This window comes from Psittacula echo (assembly GCF_963264785.1).
Source record: "Psittacula echo genome assembly, chromosome: 2".
Classification (NCBI taxonomy): domain Eukaryota; kingdom Metazoa; phylum Chordata; class Aves; order Psittaciformes; family Psittacidae; genus Psittacula; species Psittacula echo.
In genome coordinates this window covers 1,388,958-1,413,634 of record NC_137737.1, presented here as the reverse complement: position 1 = coordinate 1,413,634, position 24,677 = coordinate 1,388,958, and the positions used below count along the sequence as shown (strand labels likewise).

The 24,677-nt window shown below is 39.8% G+C and overlaps 1 protein-coding gene across 3 annotated transcripts; it reads left to right on the top strand.

Moving 5' to 3' along the window:
* The first annotated feature begins 1,188 nt into the window (after positions 1–1,188).
* HERPUD2 (HERPUD family member 2) lies at positions 1,189–24,677 on the top strand. Of its 3 annotated transcripts, XM_080612013.1 has the most exons (10): positions 1,189–1,345; positions 1,526–1,819; positions 6,923–7,000; positions 10,519–10,632; positions 12,615–12,772; positions 17,859–17,981; positions 18,308–18,631; positions 19,999–20,113; positions 20,447–20,495; positions 24,147–24,677. In XM_080612013.1, the coding sequence occupies exons 2-10, from the start codon at positions 1,673–1,675 to the stop codon at positions 24,227–24,229; spliced, it is 1,191 nt and encodes a 396-aa protein (XP_080468139.1). In that variant the 5' UTR covers positions 1,189–1,345; positions 1,526–1,672; the 3' UTR covers positions 24,230–24,677. The 3 variants fall into 3 exon arrangements, with proteins under 3 accessions (XP_080468139.1, XP_080468138.1, XP_080468140.1); XM_080612012.1 differs by lacking the exon at positions 24,147–24,677 and having other exon boundaries at positions 20,447–21,819; XM_080612014.1 differs by lacking the exons at positions 6,923–7,000; positions 24,147–24,677 and having other exon boundaries at positions 20,447–21,820.

Sequence of the window (24,677 nt, the reverse complement as noted above, 5' to 3'; positions counted from 1 at the left end):
ACAGTCCTCTATTAGCAAACTCTTCTGTGCCTCTTTGTGCATAGCATGGAGCCTAATGAAGAGTCTGATTCTTTGGCATTAAAGGGACACTATCAACTTGACAAATCAAACCTGCCTTCTGTGCTTACAAACAGCATTTGAAGACTGAAGGAAATAGAAAGCAAGCGCTCTCTCCTGATTCAAGAGATGCTTTAAAGTATTTTTATAAGCAGTTTATTGCTTTCATTGAGTTAATGAGGCCAAATTTTACTGCAGAGATCTTTAGAAGTATGGTGAACCTAACATTCCGCTTGTTCCGTGTTATTTTATCCATCAACCTTGAAAGCTACCTTTTAAAGGATTTTCTTCTCAGCAGCTGAAAATCACGTAAGATGACTGGAAGTTTACAATGCTAACCTGATACTTCAGAAACTTGCTTTATGGGTTTAGACAAGTTTCTGTGCTGCATAAGGCAGATCCCTTCCTTTGCCTCCATTTGGTTTATAAAACAGTATTTCTTTACACTATTTACTATAGTAGTCTTCCCTGTGAGGGTGCTGAGGCCCTGGCACAGGGTGCCCAGAGAAGCTGTGGCTGCCCCATCCCTGGCAGTGTTCAAGGCCAGGTTGGACACAGGGGCTTGGAGCAAGCTGCTCTAGGGGAAGGGGTCCCTGCCCGTGGCAGGGGTTGGAGCTGGATGAGCATTAAGGTCCCTTCAAACCCAAACCAGTCTGGGATTCTAGGATTTCCTGACCTGATTAGAATATTGAGGATAAATTCACTGTGCTGTTCCCACATGATGGTGATGGAGGCGAAACAGACGTATTTAACCTTCTCAGTGTTGAGATTGTCGTGTGAACCAGCACGTTTGACACAAGAAGCTGGCGGTCAGACACCCCACAGGCCTCCGCCTCTGGACCTTGGTAAGACCGAGGACCCGCACTCCCTCCAGCACGCTTTTCCACTCACACGCCCCTGGTGCAAAGCACCACCTCAAACCGCCCCCAGCCCTGCCCTACCAACGCAGCCGCACAGAGGGCAACGCACGGAGGAACTTCCCGCACCGCCCGCAGACACCCGCCGCTCCACCCCTCCCGCCTCACGCCCCGCCCACCGCCGTTGCTCCTCCCACCTCGCGCACACGCCCCGCCCTCCCGACCGGGGAGAACGAGCGGGGCGCAGTGCGCATGCGCCACGGGCCCCGCCCGCCCGGGTCGCGGGCGCCCTCCGGCGGGGAGCGGCGCAGAGCGGAGGGACGCGGCCCGGCTTCCGGTCTCCATTTTACGCAGGCGACCGCGGCCGGAGCTTGTGGTGGTGTTGCGGGTGGAGGGGTCGGGTCCGGCCCCTCTTGGGCTGGCGCGTTCCGGTACCGGGGCTTATCCACCCTCCTTTTTGTATCTGTGGGTGCGGGTGGTGAGGGAGGGCCCGGTCGGCCCTCGGGGTTGGGGGCGGCGGCAGGGGGTGAGGGCGCGTTCGTTGTCGCCGCGGTTACGCGGGGGGATGCTGCGGAAGGTGCTGAGCCGCTCCTCTCTCTGCTTGGCGGCAGACCGCGGCCGGTGCCGCCGCCGTGTGAGCGCGAGGACGGGGATGGGCGCCCGCAGCCTCCCCGGGAAGTTCGTCCCCGGCCGCTGAACCCCCCACTACCCGGAGTGCCCAAAGGTTGAGCGGGTTCGTGTGCCCGGTTCTTCTCAGCATGGACCAGAGCGTCGTGGATCACCCGGTGACCCTCATCATCAAGGCCCCCAACCAGAAATACACCGATCAGACCATTAACTGCTTTCTGGACTGGACTGTGGGCAAGCTAAAGTCTCACCTCTCCAAGGTGTACCCCAGTAAGCCGGTGAGTTGGTGGCCAGCCCTTTTTGTTCGTCGTGTCGGTAAGACTGGCTTTGTGGTAACGTGGGCAGTTGGTCAAGACTTTCCTTAGGTACCCTGCAAGATAAACACAGTCCTGGTGCCGGAGAGCTGCTTGTGTACAGGTGATGCCTGGCACTCAGCTCTCAGGGAAGCTGGCAATGCGAAATAGCTGCTCTTTCCTGTGGTTTAAGAAGATCACAGTGTAGCATCCCCAAAGATGGCATCACTAAAGACACTTAGTTAGGCTTCATTCATCTTTTTGGGGAACTGAAATTGGGGTATCTCAGTTAACTTAAGATTGGTCTCTAAATGGAAAAGTTCTGTCTAAAGTGATTACAGTGTAATCAATACAGCTAAAGTTATCACCATCTAGTGAATTTACTGAGGGGTGGAGCAGGTAGATGTTTGTTCATAGTATTTGAAAGATGGAGTTGAGCCTCCAGAATTACTTCCCCTTTTTTCCCCTCTTTAAAGAACAGTGGGGTTTTCTGAACAGTTTGCTCTCAGATATTCTATGACTGACAGTTGTGACTGTACTTTGAACCTTAATATCAAGACCTGTTGGGGGGTTTTCTTTTGTTATGTTTCCTGAGGAAAATAATGTTTATTTGTCAACTCTTTTAAGTTCTAGACTTGTCAGTTGACAAGAGACTGTGAAAAACCATGCAGGTAATAATAGAAAGATGATACTGTAGCTGTTAGTCATAGAGAACAATATACTTGAAAATCTGTTCCAGAAAACTATATAAAAGGAATGACTGCTTCTACACTGAAGCAGCAGCAGCATGTAAGGCCTAGACCTTGCTGTGGAAAGCATCAGACAAAGGTTGTGTTTATATTGTAAATGATTAGTATGCACCTAATTTAATAGAACAATTATTGGCATTGTTGATTGAAGGTAAAATAGCTTTGTGTCTTGGGGCAGGTTTCTGCCTTTTGGAGAAAGAAGGCAAGCAATCAACAACTTAGGCTGTGTCTTGGATACATGAGCTCTGTTAAGCAGTATTTGAGAGTTTGTGGATTTAGTTATTGCTGTGAGTAATGTTCTGCTGAGGGAGCCTATTTGCAGTGACAGAAACAAATCCACGACTTCAGCTGATTGCTGCTACTTCCTTGTCACTGGAGTCTCCTCCTGTGATGTGTTTAGGCACTAGTTTTCTGACTCACCCGATGATCTTGTTACATTGGGCTTCTTGTGAAGAATCCTTAATGAACACGAGATTTTTATGTCGCTGTGTAGGTCTGAACCAGTACTAGAATATTGAATTTCAGTTTCCTGGAACATCTTTGTTCTGTTGAAAAGTAATTCCTCAGCATGCCTCTCATTACATCACTAGTTCAGAATCCCCCAAAATTGTGCTGGGTTAAAGAATAAAGAGTTCCTTCGTGTAAATTATCTCAATGGTTCCAATTTAATCTGGATTTACTGTATTTGCATTTAAACTAGTAAATGAACAGAGTATTTTTATTTTATAGAACCTTTGAATTAAAGTAAGAACATGGGGAGGAGAAATGAAACATCCTATTAAACACCTATGTATAGTAAAATCAGAAAGTGGATTTGACATTGTGTGCTACTGTTTTTTCCAGATTTGTCTAAATCTTTGTGCTCTTAGGAGCACCTGTGCTTCCCCCCCCCCTTTATTTTTCTTTAAACCAGATCAGTGCCAAAAGCTTGTCCATCAAATTTCTACATTCCTTGAATATGATAGGTCCTGGAAACAACTTCTATTACAGTGCTGTTTTAAGAATGCATCAGAACACAGATGTTCTCTCAGGTATTGCAGTGTTCTGGGTGTGAAATAGAAATCAGTTGCTATCCCTGCTATATACATAGTCTTTCAAGTTTTTACATGTGACTTTTACCTTATTCTACAAGCATCTGTAAAATAGTCAGTAGACTGATGGTAACTTTAAACGTTGTCATTAAATTTACAATTTATTAAGAATGTATCTTCAGAAAATGTGGTGGTTAAAATGTGCAAACAACAAGTTAGGCCCTGAGGCAGTGGTGTTTGTTATTTTTCCAGGTTAATTTGTGTAAATGGTGTGGCTAAACATATGCAAATGTCATAGGCAGATTTAACTTGGTTTAGTTGTTACTAAACTTACTAAGTTACTTACTTTAGCAAGTGATTGAAGGAGTTAAGTGGGGTTTAGAACAATATCAAATTAGTTTGTGAGTCTATACTAAGATTCACATTCCTCAATATCTTTTTTTTCCCCTGACTGGACCAATTTTTCATAGCTGGAGTACTGCGGTTACAGTGTCCCTAAATGAAATGTTTATTTAAGAAAACTTGGGAAATCAACCTCTGTGTGTCAGTCTGGCAGCTCTTGCAGTCAGTGCATTAACCACTGCATCGATTACACCCAGACACATGAACTTTAAATTCTCATTTCCTGTAGTACCTGTCATCTAGCATATGCTTTGCCCGCATTTCTAATCAGATGTGGTGGTTTGGATTCTTATTTCCTGTGGGAGAGAGGCTGAGTGACCAAAATAACAAATATCTTGTAGCTGAAACAGGATAGCTCAGAGACTGTCAGTGTTTCTAAAGGGAGTTGCTGCATTAGCTCACGTTTGGTGGTTTTGGTAGTGTGCTGTGTGTAGCTAATTTGGACTCGGTAAGCATTGCAGCAGGAGTCTTGCTTGAAAAATGGAATTAAAAACCCAAACCACTAGCTGTTGAATTCTTGGTTTTAAACACGTACCTTTTGAATTAGGGTCTGGAAACTGTCTTCTGTCTCACTGTAAAGTTCAGGTTCTAGACACATTTTATCTGATGCTACATGCTTGCTTGTGAAAATGGGGGCACTCTAATTCTTTATGTATGTTTTAAAGTGTTTTTCCATCACAGTTCAGTGTTTGGACTAGCAGTGAGCATGCTGTTCCTTGAAGCAGGAGGTTTGATAGTGAACCTCCTCTGACAGAGGATCACTTGAATGCCTTTTCTATTTTCTTTGGCATAAATGTAAACTATGTGTTTTCACATTTGTCACCTCTTCTTCCATCTGAATGTAAATCCCTGCCCCTCATCTCAGAATTCCAAGATGGCTTTCACCCTGAGACTTACAAGTGATAATCCTGTAGTGCCCCATTAGGTATTTAAATTATGTAGGGAGGAGTATGTGGTTTAAGGCCTCATGGTCCCCATTAATGTCTCTAGCTTAATATGAGTAACAGTACTCAACATAAGTGTAACGTTTTCTTTTGTGGTTTTGTAGGGAGGTGAAAGGCGCTACTGAAGCCTGTGTAATAGACAGCTTTGAGGGGTCGTTTTACTCCAGCAGTTTCTTTTCTGTGAAGTATTCGTATGAAAAAAATAAATTGTACTACTCATTTAAGGAGTAGTCAATGAGATGGAGTTGAGGAGAGGTACATACATGAGGTACTGAAGAGAAGAATCTGAATTTGACCATCTAGAAAACTGTATTATGAGTGCTCCATCGCCATGTTGGGTGATGATACAAAGGTTTGGAGTTTGGGGGTGGTTTGTTGTTGTTGTGTTTTGCTTGTTTTAACTGCTTCTCCATTCTAATTGATCTCCAGATAATCTATCTCAGGACCCAAAGACAAGGTTTCTGACACTTTTCTTCTGGTTCCACTGCTGATTCTAAAGCAACAAGTTTCTTACTTATAAGAAATCAAAGTTTCCAGTAATGTTGATGCATGCTTCAAATTCTAGTTTTTCTAAGAAGGCTTTTCCCAAACATAAAATGCAAGTAAGCTTGTATTTTGCTAGCAACCTGTTCCCTCTTGAAAGTAGCAACCAAAGTGGTTCATTCATTTGAACTTAGTCTGTCGTGAGACAGGCATTTTTGCTGCTGTTTTAAACGTGAATAGAAATAGCACAGTGTTGATGTTGAATTTATTGCAGTGTTTTATTCATTGGAGCTGCAGCAAACTAGTTCTGTGTAGTGAGCCTTACAAAAATAGTGTATTATGTCACTGACTAAAAATACAGGAAAATGCAGGAGAACATAAAAAATGACTCTTCAATAGAAGTGGTAAACAGTTCTGTACTATATATGGCAGGTTATGGACTAATATTTTAAAGACACATGTAATAATGAACGGCTAGGATGAATTGGGGGGGAAGTTAAAGCAAAAGCTTCTCAGACTTAATGTAAACTTTCATGTGCTTAAAGTAGCTATATTCAGGGGAAAAAAACCCAAATTCTCAAACTTTTCTATGTTCTGCGAAGTTATTGGGAATCTGAAAAAGGCTATTGCAAAAAAAAAAAAGATTGATCAAACTTCTCTGAAAGCTTTTTTAATCAGAGATCTCTATCTCAGGTATTTATGTCTTAGTATTCGCATGAATAAGACTGCAGAGTGAGCAGCAGGATGCTGGGCAAGTGGGATGTAAGACTAGCTGTTTGCATGTCTTCATTCTTTAGATATTTCATGCTGTTAATGCCCGTCTGTTCCACTGATGTTAGCCTAAATATCTTCATTTAGCACTTGCTTATGTTAGTGCTTTCTTTGAAGTAATAACTGCTATTGTATTAAGATGAAAGCAGTAGTTCAGCTACTCTTGTGGGTGCTGGTTTTTTTTTTTTGGGGGGGGGGGGTGTTTTGGGTTTTTTTGGGGGGGAGAATGTGAGGCAGGAACCAATAAGAGAAGTTTGTTGTTGAAAGAGATGGAAATTTGTGCCCCCCTTCTGCATATTTTAATTACCATTCCATCGTCCTAACTATTTTGAGGTTGGTTTTGCATTATTTTTTTGCCCCAGCCACTTCTCAGTCTCCTTTCTCAGGAAGTGCCTGGGAATGGGAGCAGGGAAAAGAACAAATCATCTTAAAAGAAAGGAATTTTTGAATCTACCTAATGGTTTTCTTGAGCAGCATTTGCCATTTAAGTGTTGTTAATTGTTCTGGCACTCTTGTTGAGTGCATAATAGCAGAATTCTTTTTCAGAATTAATGTGTGAGTTGGACCTGTGAAGCCTCTGAAATGTTTTTAAGGCTATCTGGTGGTGGTTGGAATTGTAAAGGGTTTTCTCATCTGCACATGTTATCTCCAGCTGTGTATCTGTACAGCAGGAAAAAGCTAAATTCCTTTCTTTGTCCCATCTCCTAGTCTACAAAGGATCAGAGACTGGTGTATTCTGGCAGACTGCTTCCTGATCATCTGCAGCTGAAAGATGTTCTCAGAAAAGTAAGCTTTATATCGACACCGTATGATATTTGGTCAAACCCCCTTTTTGAGAAATAGGAATTTAGATTTGTGTTGTTTAGCTTTACATTTTCATTGTTGTTTTGAGAGATGTAACCATAAAATGTTGATATGTTCTGGAAAATGTATTTTCAAGTAAGTATCCCTTGTGTGTAGGATTGTGAGCCTTGCGGATTGAGGCACATTTCCAATTGGTTGGAACAAGCAGACTATGTAAGTGATAATGTAATGTAGAGTGACTTCTTTGGACAATTCCCACTGTAATGTAGATGGAATCATTTAACAGGTTTGTTGGTTTGGAACATCATTTCTTGTACAGACTTAAATCCAAGAACTGCCATTAAAAATGTCTCTTGTGTAAGCAACTTAAGGGTAATGTATTGTATGCAAAATGAGAATTCTAAATTCCTGAATGGTTTTGCTGGGAAAACTGTTTGTTGTCCTGGCTTTGTCAGCTATTAACTGTTCCTGATGATGTTTGAAAGTTAGTTTGTTCTTGAGGCTTTTGTTTTTATATATATCCATATTTATATATCTTTTTTTTATATACAATTTTATTCTGCTCATTCATCTTGGAAGAAATAATTTTACTAATCTAACTTTGGATTCTTTATATAACACTTAAATCCAAATCCTGAATACACGTGACATTTCATGTAGGCAATCTTCAAATACATACACTTGGTTCTCAAACTGGTTCAAGTAGTTTGGTTTGATGCTACCAAGTAATAGCGACTCCATTAAGTTGGTAAAGCTCTTAAATATGTAGACTAATATATTTAGGGCAGATTATCAAAAACTTTTTCTCAATTCAGGTAACAGAAAACATACTGCATTGTGTTGAATAGGTTTTAAGCTCCTTGTAAACAGATCAGGATGCATCAATAGCTGTATCTGGAAAGTACTTCAGGTACTATGAAATAGGTAGACTTTCTAATAGTCTAACAGTACGCACGTATTGGTAATAATACTTTTTTGTAATGTAATGAGGTAAAAGTCAGACTGCAAGAATGGGTGGGTTAATCTTAATATTTGCTATGAAGGAAAATGTCTTAAAGAGAATAATCCTTTAGTGAAAATAGGAACTGAACTCCAGTCTTCAGAACAGAGAAACTGATGCAGAGGAATCTTGAGTATTGCTTGAGCAGACTAACACTGTTGTTACTTGCAAATGTTCATTCTGAAATAGATTTTTTTAAGTTGTATTTAGCTGCTTACCAAAAAGTGATTGAAAATTAGTATGTATAGGTTTACTAGAAAACCAGAGCTGGGTTTTTGCCAGCCAGTGTATGTCCTGTACCACTGAAAAGTTCATGGATGTACTGATAATAACTTGACTCAATGCTTAGTTTTGTTTGTTAAGAACAAAATGAAGTCGGAAACCCTTAAATTCACTTGGCCTGCTTACAGCACACTGATTTTGGGAAATGTGATTTCTAACTTTGCCTTATGTGCTAGAGGAGAAACTTTGGCTAAGTAATATCATCTTTCATTACACAGGGTCTATATTTGACTTTAAAGGCATATTAGTAGCTGTGGGCCTTGGGTTTAGTTGAAGAAATTTAGTGAATTTAGAAACATACTCATCAGCCTTAAGCATAAAGTTGAACATCTGTATTGGAAGGAGTTTTTTGTGCTCAAGCTTTTGGAAAAGAGATATGATTACTCTTAAGTTCATTCTCATTCTCTGCCATATTCTTCCCACTTGATTAACTCTAAATTCCTAATACTGTCTGAGGATTTAGTAAGTCTCCCCATTTAGCTTTGTGATACTTGCTCTTTGATATGGAGCAGTGTCATTTTGCTGATAGAAAATACCTTGAGGCTGGAAGTTGTGACACTCTTCAAGCATAGTGATGCTTGTCATGTTATGTATACATAGGAATATACAACAATAAACTGTCATACTGGATAAAGGTGTACAGTGTAAGCTTGCAAGTAATATGTCTAGCTTCCTTTGCCTTTCCAAGTGGCTTGAAATCTTATCTAGAAAGAAGGTAGCTGGTTAGGTTAAAGGCTTTTGACGTGGTCAGAGTGCTGATCACCTGTGTTGAGTGCTGTCCAGTCATCACTTACTATCACTGACTGGTAAGAAATGGCACTTAATAATGAGGCTGTGCTGGGGCTAGAAGCTGATGAATGCAGAAGAGCTTAGGTCAGTGTGACTATGGAGAGGCTATGCTAGCGGTAATGCACAGTGGTATATAAAAACAGTTACCCAGTTGAGTAAGTGTGTGTTTTAACATTTTTTTTACAGTTTAAAAGAAAATCCAAAGCCAGCATTGCTAAATGTTATCTCAGTAAATACTGCAGCTTGACTGCACCACGCTGATTGCAGAAGAGGACACGGGCTTCTTTTTGTTGTTTTTCTTGTTTAAAATTTGGTTACTGAGGAAGCTATAGCGTGCATTTTAAATCCAGTCGTAGCTATTCTTGTTGCTATGGCCGTATAAGCTTCAGGCACGCTGATATAATAGAGTGTTTTCATTTGGTACACTGAAATAGCTTCAGATGGAAGTTAGGGCATCCATGTTGGGTGGGGAAGCATATTCATGAAGAATTGGTATGGGCTGATTACTTGCATGCTGACATGGCTTCAAGTAGTGCCACTCATTCACTTCGTCACTTTCAAATATTTAGAGTCATGGACTGGTTTGTGTTGAAGGGACCTTAAAGCTCCTCCAGCTCCAACCCCTGCCACGGGCAGGGACACCTTCCACTGGAGCAGCTTGCTCCAAGCCCTTGTGTCCAACCTGGCCTTGAACACTGCCAGGGATGGGGCAGCCACAGCTTCTCTGGGCACCCTGGGCCAGTGCCTCAGCACCCTCACAGGGAAGAGAGCTTCTGCCTAAGAGCTCATCTCAGTCTCCCTTAGTTAAGTTTGAACCCTCAATTCGCATCTAGCGCTTTGAATAGCATTTCCTGAGTGTGAAGTATCTTCAGGGATGCTTCAGTTGGGTGTCTGCCAGTTAGGCTTGAGCAAAGCTTCGTCTGGAGTGAGGTGGAGGCAGTGTCTGGTACATTTTGTTTTTAATCTTGGTCTGCTTGTGGAATTAATTTACCCTGATGTGTTTATTGCCTAACAGTCTTCATTAGATCTCACTGCAAATGGAATCATTTGTAATTTCAGGGAAACAGCCCTTAAGGGGTTTGAGATTTTTCCAAAATTAGGGTTAAAGCTTGTGATATACTTCCTCATGTGTTTCATGTTTCCTCATGTGGTCTTCCGCTGGTTCTGGGGAAGACCAGGGGTAAGTAGATGTTCAGTATGTTATTGTGGACTGCTGGTAAGAAAACACTGGTTGTGAAGCAGTAAACTTTTCATGTGCTGGACTCAAAACTTGCTTTATGCTCTTTGCTTTGTATAATGTTTCTTTACTGACTGCAAATGCTACTTTGATAGTGTTGGGTTTGTTTGGGGTTTTTTTTAAGACTTTTTTTCTTGTAAATTGCTCAAATATTGTTGCTTTAGCTCTTCAGTGTCTTTATTCTTTTTTTAGCAAGATGAATATCATATGGTTCATCTGGTATGTACTTCCCGGACACCCCCAAGTTCTCCAAAACCCACCACCAGTAGAGAAGGTCATGAAACTTCAGCCTCCAGCAATAACTCAGTGAGTTGGGTTATTTTTTCCTACACAGGACATGTATTTCTTCTACACTGTAAAAGGGTATGGTGAAAGTAGAACATGTTCTATGAAATTGTACAGTTGGATTATTTAAGGGTGTCACTTTTATTTAAACAAAGACCATCTTTTTTTCAAACTCTAACACAATTATGTTTATTAGATGATAAAGCACTACTTTTGTAAGCTATTCTTTGTTTTTAACACTTCTTTATTGCGAACTACGTTTTTCTTTCTCTTCATATCCCTGTATCTTTGGCAGAAATTGAGCAGTGTATTGAGATTCAAGAAGAATAAAAGATCCAATTGGTTTTGTGGAAATTTGTGCTGCTGAAGAGACATCAGTCAAATTAGTGCCCTTGTTGTGAAATAGGCAGATGGGGCTTGGCCAGCATTCATTCTGCTTGACAGGGATTGGCTTCAAGGCAGTGATAAGTATCTGTAAGACAGTGAGCAGTGGCAAGTGTTCTTAACATTTTATTAGTTAAGCTATTCACAGAACACTCTGGTTTAGGGTGTTTTTAGTCTTCCCCTCTTTACGCTGTCCTCAAATGATGCTGTTTTTTGGTTGTACTCTGTTTTAACAGAAATGAAGTTAGTATTTCTGTTGATGACTTGGTCGTCATTACTGTAATTCTCTTGGCTTTTCGCAGTGATGTGAGGAATAGTAATGGACTAAGGAAAGGGTTAAGTACCATTGTAGGCACTTTCATCTGCACTGTGTCAATTACCAGCGTATGGGAGATACCCTTCTGGTACTAAGCTGTCTGTCTTTGTTCTGTTTATAGGGTACTGTATGGACTGCAGTGAGACAGTCAGAAACACGAACAGTTGAAGGAATAGTAGAGGGTGGACAGTGGTTACATTGTCTTTTCAAAGGCTATATTTATATCTTCAAACAGGACACGGGAGGCCTGCTTTGTCATCGTTTTATTGCTATGTAGTTCAGTTGTAAATGTTGTATTTAAATGGCTATATTAATGACCGCTTAAAGTAGTCTGTATGCACAGTGTTAAGTTCTTAGTACTTTCGAAGAAACAACCTGAACCCAAAGCTTGAATGGCCTTTGTTCTTCCATTTGTTTCTAATTTTTATTTCCCCCGCTGTCTAGGGGTAAATTTTTAAGTTTTCCTTTGCAGGGTAGATGTGATCTGGATGTGTTAAGTAATTGCACCTTCTCACTTCCTGGATTGTCAAAGTTGAAGATGATTTTCTACTGAGTAAACATTACAGTAATGCTTAGCAACAGGATTTGGGGATTTATTAAAATTAAAACTAAAACAATGCATCTCAGTGGCAAAATTGCAGTCTTGTTATGGTGACACATAATCTAGAAAAGCCAGCTATTGGCCTGCTTCCAGGGTTAAGTATTGATCTAGGAAAACATTGAAGGTCTGACACGCCAGTTTTAGGTGTGTTTCTGGGATCCTAAGTAGTTCCTTGCTGCTTCCCTGTTTCCACCTCCCAGCAGTTTGGATTGGGCAGCTGTCACAGTGAAGATGATGAGTAGAAGGAGAAACTGAAGGCAAGGACAGAGGAATGGTATTTTAAGCCACTGCAGGCACTGTTGTCTCTGAATATAAAGTCATATCTGGAAGTTCTAGTTATTTTTGTCAAGGATAGCCACTAGAATTTTATTGCTGCTAAATATTCTTTCGTTAAGCTTTAGTTTGGTTCAGCTTTTTGAAAAGATGATTCCCAGTGACTTGTGGTTTTCTCTGGGACCTGTCAAGTGTCAAGTCTTTCTGGAAACTTCACTGTTGTCTTATGTGTACCTGCGTGCAATTTTCAATTTCTGTTTTTACTTAAGTCTTGTCAGGCCCAATAAAACCCCTCAAGACCTGCCTGGTGCTTATATTCTCCATTAAACTTGTGATGAAATACTAAAGCAAAGAGATTTTTAAGACACAGCAGGAAATCTTGTAACTGTGGCAGAGAGATCCCTGACCTCAATTTTATTTATTTTCAAGAATTTAGGCCGTTCTGGATCAACCGCTTCCTCACCCACAAACCAAGAAGCGTCATCTACATCTTCGAACACTAGTGCAGATGGAGTGAGGCATCGTAATCTTCCACAAGCGCAAAGCAATCCCATACTAAGCCACCAGTTCCCTTATGTAATGCAAGGGTAAGTGAGATTGAAGCAATCCTCAGTTCTTTGATACTCTTTCAAGTACTGTAAATGTTCAGTTACAATTATGTTTCTTTCACAGTATGCAAAATGATTTGACTAGTTCATATGGAAGCGTAAGTCACTTTAGAAACATTGTTGTATGAACGTTAATACTTTTAGCCAGGAGTCAATCAGAATAAGTGTTCTTGGTGCTCCCCTTCAGGCTGCTTTCTGCCCTCAGCTTTCTTTTAATAAGTGCAGCTGTAATACTTATCTAGTGAACGTGTAGTTAGTAATGTAACTGATAAAATTACTACTTCTGGTTGCCTTTTGCAGTGCTTTATTGTAATCATCAACACTTAATTATTATCAAAATACGATGGTTCTTAGGTTTTGACACAGAAGAGATGTAACTCTTCACCTCTCCATAGTGGATTCAACTGTAGAAATGACATGCAGGTATTTTGAGTACATGTAAGTACAAGTATATGTAAAACAGAATTGTAAAGTATTTTCATATATACCAATGGAATGTTAACTAGTGTACATTTCCAGATCAGATCTTTTGTGTAACTTCAAAATTCTGTCTTTTTTACTTACAAAGCAGCTTCAGGAGCTTTTAATACCAGGCATTCTCCTGGTATTGTATAGATTCTAGAGTTCTTCTTTGGAGAATGTTGAAACAAACCGAACGTGTGAACCTGCTAACAGTGACAATTCCTTCTGTTCCTGGAAGGAAAACAGATGTCAAGGACTGTTGAAAATCCATGTAGTTTCAGCTCAATTTACACGCTTTCTTTTTAGAGTTAACCTAGACTTTACTGCTCTCGCTCATTTTCATCCTGAATTCTTTCAAGTCCTTTCAATTTTTTATCTGAAAGATAAAAAGCTGGACAGAAATTGGAGTAGTTACATTATTCTGACCACATGCATCTCTCCAGAAGATATTTGCCTTTAGGAGAAAGCTAGGTGATACTCGCTTGGCTGTCAAGATTTCTGCTTGGTGTTATGTAAATCAATCCAGTTAGTTCCAGAAGCACTTTATTGTGTGTTGTGTAACCTGTAAGAAGTTTAATGTTTTTCTAATTGGCTTTTCAGGTAAACATACTTTAAGAGTTGAGTGTTTTGTCAGTATGCAGTGAACTCAGTGGGCTATGGACTTCCAGTGAGGGATCAGAACATTCGTTGAGTCTTTTAGCTGAAATAATTCTGTTAAAATACACAGCTGTGTTTGAAAGAAAGAGTAACTTCGTATTTTTCTGTATTTTTATGTCTGCATTAGCAAGTATGTGGATTGAGAGGAGTGGATCTGTAGACTGAAAGAGGTGCTGAGAACCAGCCATCAACATGGCACATACTTCAGGGTTTTCTGTCTTACTTGGACTATTTCTAGTTTGGTCACCTGGAATAGGTGCCTGTTTGTGGCTAAGGTGCACTGGCAATGTACCTAAACTACATCTTTCAGTATAGTGTAATCCGAAAGGAATCCACTTGGTGATCCAAAAACATTCTGTGGTGCAAACACAACTATAGTAAGAGGAAGTGATTTGCTTTGGAAATGTATTCCTGATCTGAACAGAAATGCCAACATAAATGAACTCTAATTAATCTTACGTCTTTTTTGCAGAAGTAATTCAGTGGAACACAATCAGAACTTAAGTTAGTTCTTTGCAGATTGCTGAGCACTGGTTCTGCTCAACTCTAAATAGTCTATGCCAATGCCTGCTATGGTCTGCTGTCTTCTTGAGAAATCCTGTTTAACGCTGTCAGTAATCTTCTCAGATACACCTGGGTTTGCTTCAGGACACTGCTGCTTGTATTCCAGCAATAAGAAATGTCTTCTAGTTTTTAGCTGCTCTCTTAAACACCATTTTGGGCGATGAAATGTAGCCTTAATGTGATTTATACAGAGACTGAGACTTGTTAGAAATAATGAATATTTGTAGCCAGAATTTGCATTGATTTGTGGATTTTTCTTACTGTTTCATGACCAAACACTTTTATTCTAGCTGTGTGATGAGCTACAGGCTCTACTGTAGGGAAAGGTCTCTAGATGTTTAAAAACGCGTGTGAGGATCAGTTTTCTTGAGCATTTTGCAACGTTTTCATTATTCAAGTAATTTGTGCAAATAAGTAACATGATTAAATGATGTTGTTAATGGTTATTTTTGTTCCTGGCACAAAGCTTCATTGTGCTTGTTGAATATTCCTTGGGAAAATAGCTAATTCATGTTATTAAAATAGGAAGAAGGTGGCAATTTGAAACTTCCTCTTGCTTTTGAGCTTTTGTAAGTGCTGTTTTCTAAAAGTCTAGATTTGGGGGTATGGGGCAAAAAATAGTTTATTTATCTACCAAGTTAGTCTTTTGCTGTGGAGAGCAAGCACAGCATTGTCTGCTCCCATGGGCTTAGTAGGTGTGCTACACAGGTACAAACAGAATAGACAGGCTCCGTCCTGAGCTGGCTTGCATTTCAGAGTGGAGAGTACTTGGAAGCAGTGAACAACACAAGAAACATTAAGACAGTGTGATTGTTTGTCACATGTTATCAGTCCATTTGGTTTTTATACAGCATACATAGTAATATTTGAAAGTGAACAGCAAAATGACACGCTGCCAGCATGTAGTATGTTCTAACACAGAAATACCTTGCTTCATTAGTAGCCTTTGCTTGCTGTATTTTTCTTCCTTTCAAGTAACAAATAACATAGTGGGCAATATTGAAATGGCACTTAAGTTGATATCCCAGGCTCACATGAGACAAACAGTAAATGATATGTCTTTGTGGGTCAGGGTCACTAACAAATGCAGTTATTGTCAGTCGTGCACATGACAGAGATGGAGCTTCTAAGTCTGAATAGAAAGTCTTATTTTTTCACTGATGGTGAGCAGTATCTTCATGGTGACACTAGCGAACTAGTCTGACCTTACCCTTAAATCAGATCCCAATTAGCTCATTTTAGGTGTCTTCTAAAGACCAGAAGAAGTAATTGTGAGCTTTCTAGCCATTTAAGGAGTAGCACACCTCCTTCTTTTAAGAATATTCTGAAGCTGCCTCTACCACTGGAACCTTGATTGTTTTCCGACCTAACTGTTCTCTGCTCTCTCTTCTGCTTTGTTTGGAATGCTTATGTTTATTCCATTTGCTTCTCTGCTCCGGTGCCCGTCTTTTGAAATACACTGCTTCCTGCCTCTTTCTCCTGCTTTTGGAAAAAGGTGAAGAGAAAACTCGTGCTGCTTTACTTTTTTTTCTCCTACCAGCAAGCCAGCTTGCTTTGCTGGGAGGGACCTCTTCCTTTAGAGAGGTTGTTCTCGCTGAAGTACATCACACTGTTTAGAGTTGTTCCTGTATTTCCTAAGCAAACTTAATACCCTGGCAGCTGTAATAGCTGCATAATTGACAACATCTGCCTCATTCTGATTTTTGATGAGCAAACAAAATACTGCTGTGCTAGTTGGCACTCCAAGCCTGAAGTTCCTGGATATTGATGTTTACTTTTTCCTCACTAATGGAGTCAGACCTCGAAAAGTTTAGTTTTGCTTCTCAAAAAGTCCCACCTCCTGCAAAAACTGTTGGGGGAAAAAAGAAAAAAAAATGGGAATGGGAAAGGCAGGAACATGACATAACTGAAATCTTTTGTGGTTTGTCTTTGGTGACTGGTTTCTTAATCTACTGTTCAGCTCTAAGACATCAAGAAAGCGACTTTTGCAAAAGTTTGGAAGAAAGTAGAGGTTCAAGTCCTGTAAAAGACATATCTGTAAGGGAGAGCTGTTAGCCCATAGGCCTGTCATCTTCTGTTGAGCTCAGCTTAGCAGTATTAAACAACAGCCACTCTGAAATCCATAACTGCTGAGAAAAAGAGTTGGTGAATTCCTGCAGAACTCGGGCAAGTCGGGTAGCACTGCTGCTTGGTGACTGAGCCGGAGGAGTAAGTGTGCTGGAACACCTGAGTTGTCCTGCCTGTTTGCATCCCCACATTGAGGGATTGAAGTTGAGACCTTGCTCAGTGATTTGTTACAATGTGGCATTTAATAACACCCATGTAGAACAGTTGAATCAACTGTACATTTTGAAGGTCAGTGTTCTATGGATTTTGGAGGAGCCTCATTTCTCAGCGTTGGCCAGTTCAGGGTATAGAAAAACACATTCTTACCTGCCATAAAGATAAAAGCATGATTGATGTTTTTCAGTGCCAGCTTGACAGCTTCGTTGTTCCATCATGTTAACCATGCATAAATAAGTAGCATCAGCAAGGCTGCCAGTTCACCCTTTCAGGTTTTGAAAGAAACCTAGAGTACTGCCTATGACTATCTCAGTTTGAATGCGGTGTCAGGAGAGTAGCTTTTGCTTTTGTTTTTGTTGTTGTTTTTTTTTCCCAGACTGTTGTCAAAACATGTTATGACTAAACACAAACGTACCAAACAGTTTTAGGGAGACTTGTCCAGAATCACAGTGAAATACTTACTATGTGTAACATGGAAAAGATCCCATCTTTTTTTCTGGGCATATCTTGTATATTTGAGTGCCTGGTAGACTAATGAAATCTCTTGGTGATATCTTTGCAGGGAGTGCCTTACTTAGGGAAAGGTGTAGTCTGCAGTGCTATTACAGCAGTCTCAGCTTTTGCTGCCTGCAGTGTGAATAAGGTTTTCTTCATGCTTTATACTCTCATGCTGTCCTGAAAGATGTCCTGCTTTGCTACAGTTCCCTACATCCAAATCTTTGGGGAAACAGTTGGAAATCTTGTCAAAACATGCTATATGCTCTAGGAGGTAAGAGAGGCTATGAAGTTTAAAAGCAGACATAAACAAACCTAAAACTTAAGTATAGGAGCTTTGTATTTCTTGCATGTGAAAGAGTTAAAAGCCCATAGAGAGGAGAATCACTTAAAATATTGAAGGGGTGGAGAAGGGGAAGTAAGTAATTTATGGTGTTAGTTGTAATCTTCAGAAGCTGTGTCTGAAAGATTAGTTTGTCTTTGCTCATGCTGATTCCTTGGTGTCTGTTCACAGTGATACGCTACTTTAATAGTTTTTTAGTATCGGTGCATTTTATAATGTGGCAATTTAGAAATTAATGTTTTTCTTTAAATCCTTTTCTAGCAATATAGGTAACCAGTTTCCAGGCCAAAGCGTTCCTGCTGGATTTTCTATATATCCTACATTCAGTCCCTTACAGATGATCTGGTGGCAACAAATGTATGCACGTCAGTACTACATGCAATAGTAAGTCTGCATTATCTTAGGTGGCACCGAAGTCACACTGATGAAATGAAGGTATTAAAAACCTCAGTGTTTTTTGCAGAATCAAAATGTCTGTTTATTTTGTTTGGCTGTGCTGCTTTACACTAAGTTTTGTCCAGCAAATCATGAAATCCAGTTTTGGACTGGAATTAATGTATTGACAAGTAAAGATTTAAGGGAGTGCGCCGTTTGTTTTTACATATATTACGTCTGAAATGTTTTTATTGGTGTAGAAAAGAAGACAAAAATAGGCTTAACAATTTTGATGCATGTTTTTTGACAAACCAGTTTTATGTTTCAATTCATAGCCAAGCTGCTGTTTCAGCCCAAGTGACTTCCAGCACTGAGCCAGTGAGATCTGCAGTTGCCCAGGCTGTAAATTCAGGACATGCTCCTGCAAATGAGCCCGCAGCAGTGCCAAATGTAGCCGTCCAGGACAACAGGCCTGTAAACCCAAATGTTCAGATGAACGCACAGGGTGGCCCAGTAGTGAATGAGGAGGATTTCAACCGGGACTGGCTGGACTGGATGTACACGTTCTCCAGAGCAGCAATTCTTCTGAGCATTGTATACTTCTATTCTTCCTTCAGTCGATTTGTCATGGTAATGGGAGCCATGCTGCTGGTTTATTTGTGAGTACAACAGTTGGGTCTAGCTGCAGATCTGAATGTGGAGTATGGTGCTAGTGTGTAAGCCGTTTAAACTGAAAAGGAAATACTGTTCAGATGCAAAAGTTTAGGCAATGCTCCTTCACAGTATGGTGGGTGTGTGTATTCACACAAGTAGAGAAGCTGATCTGAAAAAAGTAGTAATTCTCAAAACATTTTTACAGTAAGTTGGATACCATTTATACCTGAAACACGGTGCTCTTAAGTGTTGGTGATATTAAAGAGATCAGTTGTTGTAGAAATATAGAATTTGGGGATGGAAATTTAGAAAGTGGGGGTGAGAGGCAAGAAGTTCATATAGGTCAAGCATATGCTTGCATATATTAAAACTTGTATTTGTGCTTGGATATGAAGGAAGCTTGCAGAGCAAAGCTCATTTATGTTCATAACATGGGTTATATGTAGTAAATTGTGTTAGGAAGAGTTAAGGTAGTGCTGCTGTAATAGTGGGTACAAGACCTCATAGAATTGCAGGGACATTTCTTTACAATGCATAATAAAGACCTAAGGACACTCTCTATTTTACTAAGAAATAGCAGTACTGTTACCATTTCCCTTTCTATAGGAAAATACCTTAGTGATGTAAATAGAAGTGGAAAACAGCAGTAATATTTGATATTTCAGACTGATCTCATTCACCAAGAGTTTCTTTACATTGTAGTCTTAGTCCTCACAAGGACTGTTCTGTATCTCATGCAGATAGAATAGTTGAGATCAGAATATAGACACTTGAAAACATAGGGAGAGGCTTATTTAATTTACAATGGTAATGTGGTTCAAGCCTTAGATGAAGCTTACGTTCTTTTTTTTCCACAGAAAAACAACTTTAAAGATTAATTTTCAAAGGTAGCCTTAATTTTCATAGAAAACTAAGTGCTTAAAAATGGGGAGGAGACCCAGTAAGAATGTTCTACATATTTAATCACTTAGTCATAGTAGATTATTTATCTTCCAGAACAGAGATGCATCTTCTGTGAACAGCACTTCTGAAATGTAAATGCTAGCTCTTGGCAAGACCCTTCTTAATCCAGATATCAAAGAATAGCCAAATAAGAGTTGCAAAAAAATCATAGAATCACAGACTGGTTTGGGTTGGAAGGGACCTGTTGAAGTTCCAGCTTTAGTTCCAACCCCCTGCAATGGGCAGGGGCAACTTCCACTATAGCAGGTTGTTCAAAGCCCCATCCAACCTGCCCTTGAGCACTTGAACACATGTAGCCTCATTCATTTGAAAGTACTTGAAGAATGTACTGCAGTAGTTAGCTGTAGCAGGAAAACCTTTTTGTTCCTTTCAGAAAAGAGCTTTTCAGCTGTTCTATTTTCTTACATAGACACCAAGCTGGATGGTTCCCCTTTAGGCAAGAGGGAGGCCAACACCAAGCAGCCAATAACGTGGATGTGAATCCTGATGGGCAACATGCAAATAATCCTGATCTTGAAGAGATGGTAAGAGCAGACATGTCTTCTGAGACTCTTAGGTATTATATTGTAAAGTATGCTGTAATTCCTGGACAGAAGGTCAGCTTGTATGAAATGTAGTCAATTTAACCAGAGAGGTTTCAGCTTGGTCCTCAGTGTTGTGTCTGCAGCTTAAATTCTGTATTTTTCTAGTTTGACAATTACTGATGGCTTCTACTTCAATCACAAACTTTTCATGCTAGTTATTCTTCAGGAGGTTGTTCTGAGAGAAGTTACTTAATGTAGGAAGATACTGTTGATGACCTTATGTCAGAGCTGTGAAAAGAAGCAGCTGAATTGCTTCCATTTCTGTTTTTAAAGGAACGACTTATGGATGATGGGATTGATGAAGACAGTGGAGAAGATGCAGGTGAAGATGCCAATACAGAGCAGCAGCCCGGATTCATGGCTTCTGCTTGGTCCTTTATCACAACCTTCTTCACATCACTCATCCCTGAAGGGCCTCCACAAGTTGGCAATTAAAGAGGAAAAGGAACTGTGTCAGGCAGCCTCAGTAGCCACACGTAGGAGTGGAGCAGATTCTAGAGAGCGTTCTAAATACAGTGCAATTCCTGAACATTTATAATGTTAACCTTTCTGATCACAGTGTACAAAAATGTGTATGTGTGTTTTGTTTCCTTTCAGCTTTCTGATGCATTGATTATTTTAAGCACAAGTGGACTACTAAATGCTTTCTTTTAAGATTCTTCTTTTTCTGAAGAATAATATGTAAAGATACTGGTCTTCCATGTTTTATTTTAATTTCAAATGTGTATTATACTGAGGCAAAAAGCTTGTACTTAATCTGCACCATTACCTCTTTAAAGAGCTGTTAAAAGCATGAATGTTGACAGAACTTCCAAGTGCTCTCTGTTCATCAGAATAATGTATCTTGTGACCTTGGGTTAGTTTTATGCAGGGTGTGAATTCTCACCTGGGATTTGGAGTTGATATAATTCCTGACAGAATGCTTTAAACACAAGGATTACTTGTTAATGGTGTGTTGTCTTCATGTCGAAAAATACTAAGCCTCTTCTCATACATTTAGAAAGCTAAAAGCTTTCTCTTGAGGCTTTTCTGAAGTTCATTAAAGTTGGAGATGCTTGACAGCTCTTCAGAGACAATAGTGATGGGATAAACCTTAAATGTTTGATACATACAGTACTTTTTAAGAAAAACATAGCTGCACTGGGGAAAAGAACATGTACATTAGGGGTTTTTTAATAAAAACTGTTATGGTAATTCTTTTGGGTGTTCCTATGCATATTTGAATGCAAACGACTAAGTAGTGCATCATTAAGGATGAGCATATGATTGGTTTGAGAGCGGAATAAAGATATGGTGGCATTACTAATACAGACTGAAATGGTATGTTTATAGCAGCGCATCCACAGTTATGGGTATGATCTCAACAGCAGGATATCTATGTTCTTAAACTTAACCTATTTAAAGCTGAGTAAGGGGAAATTGTACATGAGATAATAGCAAGTGCAACTGACAGGTTTTTTGGATGCTTTCTGTAGCTTTTAATCGTAGACAAGAAGTTATATTTGGTTTTGTTCCTAATCCTAAAGTTACCATTGTGCTGCCTAAATTGGCTGCAAAGACTCTGTTACACTGTAAAGCTCCTAAATAGGTCTGAACAATGAGAAATGGGGGGTTAATATTGGCTTGCTCATGTCCAACTGCTGCAGTTTTCTTTGGTTTTATCCTCCGAAACATCTGTCAGGATTTCTAGGCCTTACCGAAGGGTGAATCAATTGGAGAAATTTGAACAATGGTTTGAATTTAAACAGTTTAAATAGCATGCTTTTTGAGTTACAGAATATCTTTGATTTACAAATCAGTCATAAGAGGAGAAATACAAATGTCTTGCAAACATGAAGTGTTTTATTTGCTATATGGACAGCAGGGATGAATCGTATTTAATTATGGTTTGCTCCCATGTTACTGTGGAGAGCTGCTCTCAATTTAGGTTCTTTATGACATAAATATAAATGCATAGACCTTGTCCAAGACAATTCACCCTTTTAATCTGGTGAATGGATCTAACTTGATTAATCTTCAAGAACTGTTAAGGAAACTTCCATTTTTAAAGGAATGGCACAGAGGGACAGTCTTGTATAGGAAACAGCTCTCTGCTGTTAGCAGGCTAGATAAAGGAAGTTGCTGTTATGCTATTATACCTGATTTGGTTAAAAACCATAGAATTATCACGGCTTGTTGTTACGAAGATGAGGAGGATTTGTTTATAGGTTACACAAGGTCAATAGTGAACTGGGAGATCCTGGCACTTGGTTAGATGCTGAGGGTTATGTTTGAGAGCTTTAACTAGTTGTGCACTAGAGCTGGAGCAATGAGTCGGAGGCCAGACTTCCAGGAGAATGTTTAAAGGACATCAAATACCCCAGCATCCAGAGCCATACCAAGAACTGAGCAAGAAAAAGCAAAAAGATGGAAAATGAGTGAGAAAGAATGAGATACAAAGCATTACCAAAAAGTAGTTGAAGGAGTTGGAGGCAGAGGAAAGCCAAAGGAAGGAACAAAGGTAAGAGAAGATGTGATCATGAATAAATATGAAGCAAGCATCAAAGAGCAGATTGAGGTACAAGAGGTGCAATTTCCTTTTCAGAAAAGGAAAGAGCTTGGTGAGAATGAATCAGATCAGGTCTTTGTTTTATAGGTTGTGAGCAATTTGGAGATAGGATTGAACAGTGTGAAACAATGCACAATGACCCAGTGTAAACCCAACATTTTTCCCCGCTGACATTTTCAGGCAGATTGTTATGTCACACTGATACGAGAAAACTCGTATTTTACTTGTTTCGTAGGTTCCTGTGTCCCAGCAGGGTATCGTTCCTTTTGAATAGCAGAGCAAATATTGACCAGAATAGGTACAGATGATGATATAGAAACAGCTCATCAACATTCTTGAAGGAAATGAAAGAGGCATTAAACATGGCTAAGCCAGGGTCCAAGGCCCATTTTTACTGTTAGGCTAACAAGAATTGTACTAGTATATTTCCACTGAAGGAATGTACTTTAGAAAGTAGTCAGAAATTCAGCTGTCATCTGTTACTTGATGATAAACCACAGAAACCCAGGGCATATCTTAAATAACAAGATATGCCAATATAAATGAAAATCAATGCTCTGTTGGACAGTAGTTTTGACGTTTTGTTGTTTCTTGGACCTTCGATGAGCCTAAGCTCCCTCAGTTCCCTTTCCCGAACTGATACAGTTTTGAGGGAAAGGGATATATTCAATGGACAAGAGTAGGAATGCTGCAAGAGGAGTCTTCGCTTGATTAGAATTGGCAGCTGTTGGAAAGCTGTGACAAGGTAAAATTTATGGCTCTGGCACGATTTTTAAGAATTTCTGTATTAAGTTTCATTCGAATAAGGCAGAGTATTCCTCGATTATCCCTCTGGGCATCTCTCTGAGCAGCACTGTTCCTAATGGGGGTTCTTCAGAAATGCATTTGTAGGGGCGGTAACACAGGAAATATTTTCCTAGATAACATACACCATACAAAACGCTAATGACAAATCACTCATTGTAATTGACAAACTTGGCAGAGGTACCAGTGCTGAAGAAGGAATTGGCATTTGTTAACGCTGCCTGTGAGTATCTGTTGAATTCAAAGGTACTTCTGTTTTGGGAAAAAACCAAAACCAACAAAACCGTGAAAAAACCCTTCTAATTATTTTATCATAAATGCAAGTCTGCGTTTCTGTCTAGAAAGAGAACAACACGGTCTCTTTAGTTTTGCTTTGTACAGCTTTGAATGCTCAAATGTTGAATCTCTTTGCCCGGCTGTCCCCTTTCCAAAGTACAGTGGCAGTTCCACACAGCGGTCACACAGGCCGGAGGCTTGTTTAGAAAATAGGAAGATGGCTTTAGATGGGTTGAAAGTTTCACCTCTGTCACGAGTTAGGTGATCATCTAATTTTTCTGATTTACTGTAATTTATTCCAGGATCATTTCCAAAACAAATTTTCTTTCTTGTTTCCCTATTTAGGCATTTATATTATTTGCTGCACGTTTCCTGGAACCGTGTCATACAGATGCCTTATATCCCACTGTGGAAAACTATCATTTTGAAGTGCAACATGTGAGGAGCAGCGCTGGAAATAAAGAGAAAATTGTTTACACTTACACACGCTCTAAAGGACTTACAGAGGAAAAGAACTGTGGTAATGGATTCCACTATGACTTTAACTTAGTAAATGTTATATAGGACATTATTTCAGTTAATAGGCATCTGACAATATTTTTCTGCTGACAGATTTCTCCCAGGTCAGTATCTCTCTCAGAGTTAGAACTGCAGACCTGTAATACGTTCATAATGCTTGTGTGTTTTAACTGTGCAGTGAGATATTGGTTTTGGGGATAGTATGAAGAACCTGGATGAAATTGTCCCTGCCTGTGGTAGGGGGTTGGAATTAGATGATCTTTAACATCCCTTCGGACCCAAACGGTTCTGTGATTCTATGAAAAAAACCATTTTAATAATGTGAGTAGCTACTTGATTCACCTTTGACTGAGGTGA

Coding starts and splice junctions, on each gene's coding strand:
- HERPUD2 (XM_080612012.1), top strand. CDS start 1,673: ATGGACCAGAGCGTCGTGGATCACCCGGTGACCCTCATCATCAAGGCC. Junction 1,820..6,922: donor AGGTGTACCCCAGTAAGCCG/GTGAGTTGGTGG, acceptor CCCATCTCCTAG/TCTACAAAGGATCAGAGACT. Junction 20,114..20,446: donor ATCCTGATCTTGAAGAGATG/GTAAGAGCAGAC, acceptor CTGTTTTTAAAG/GAACGACTTATGGATGATGG.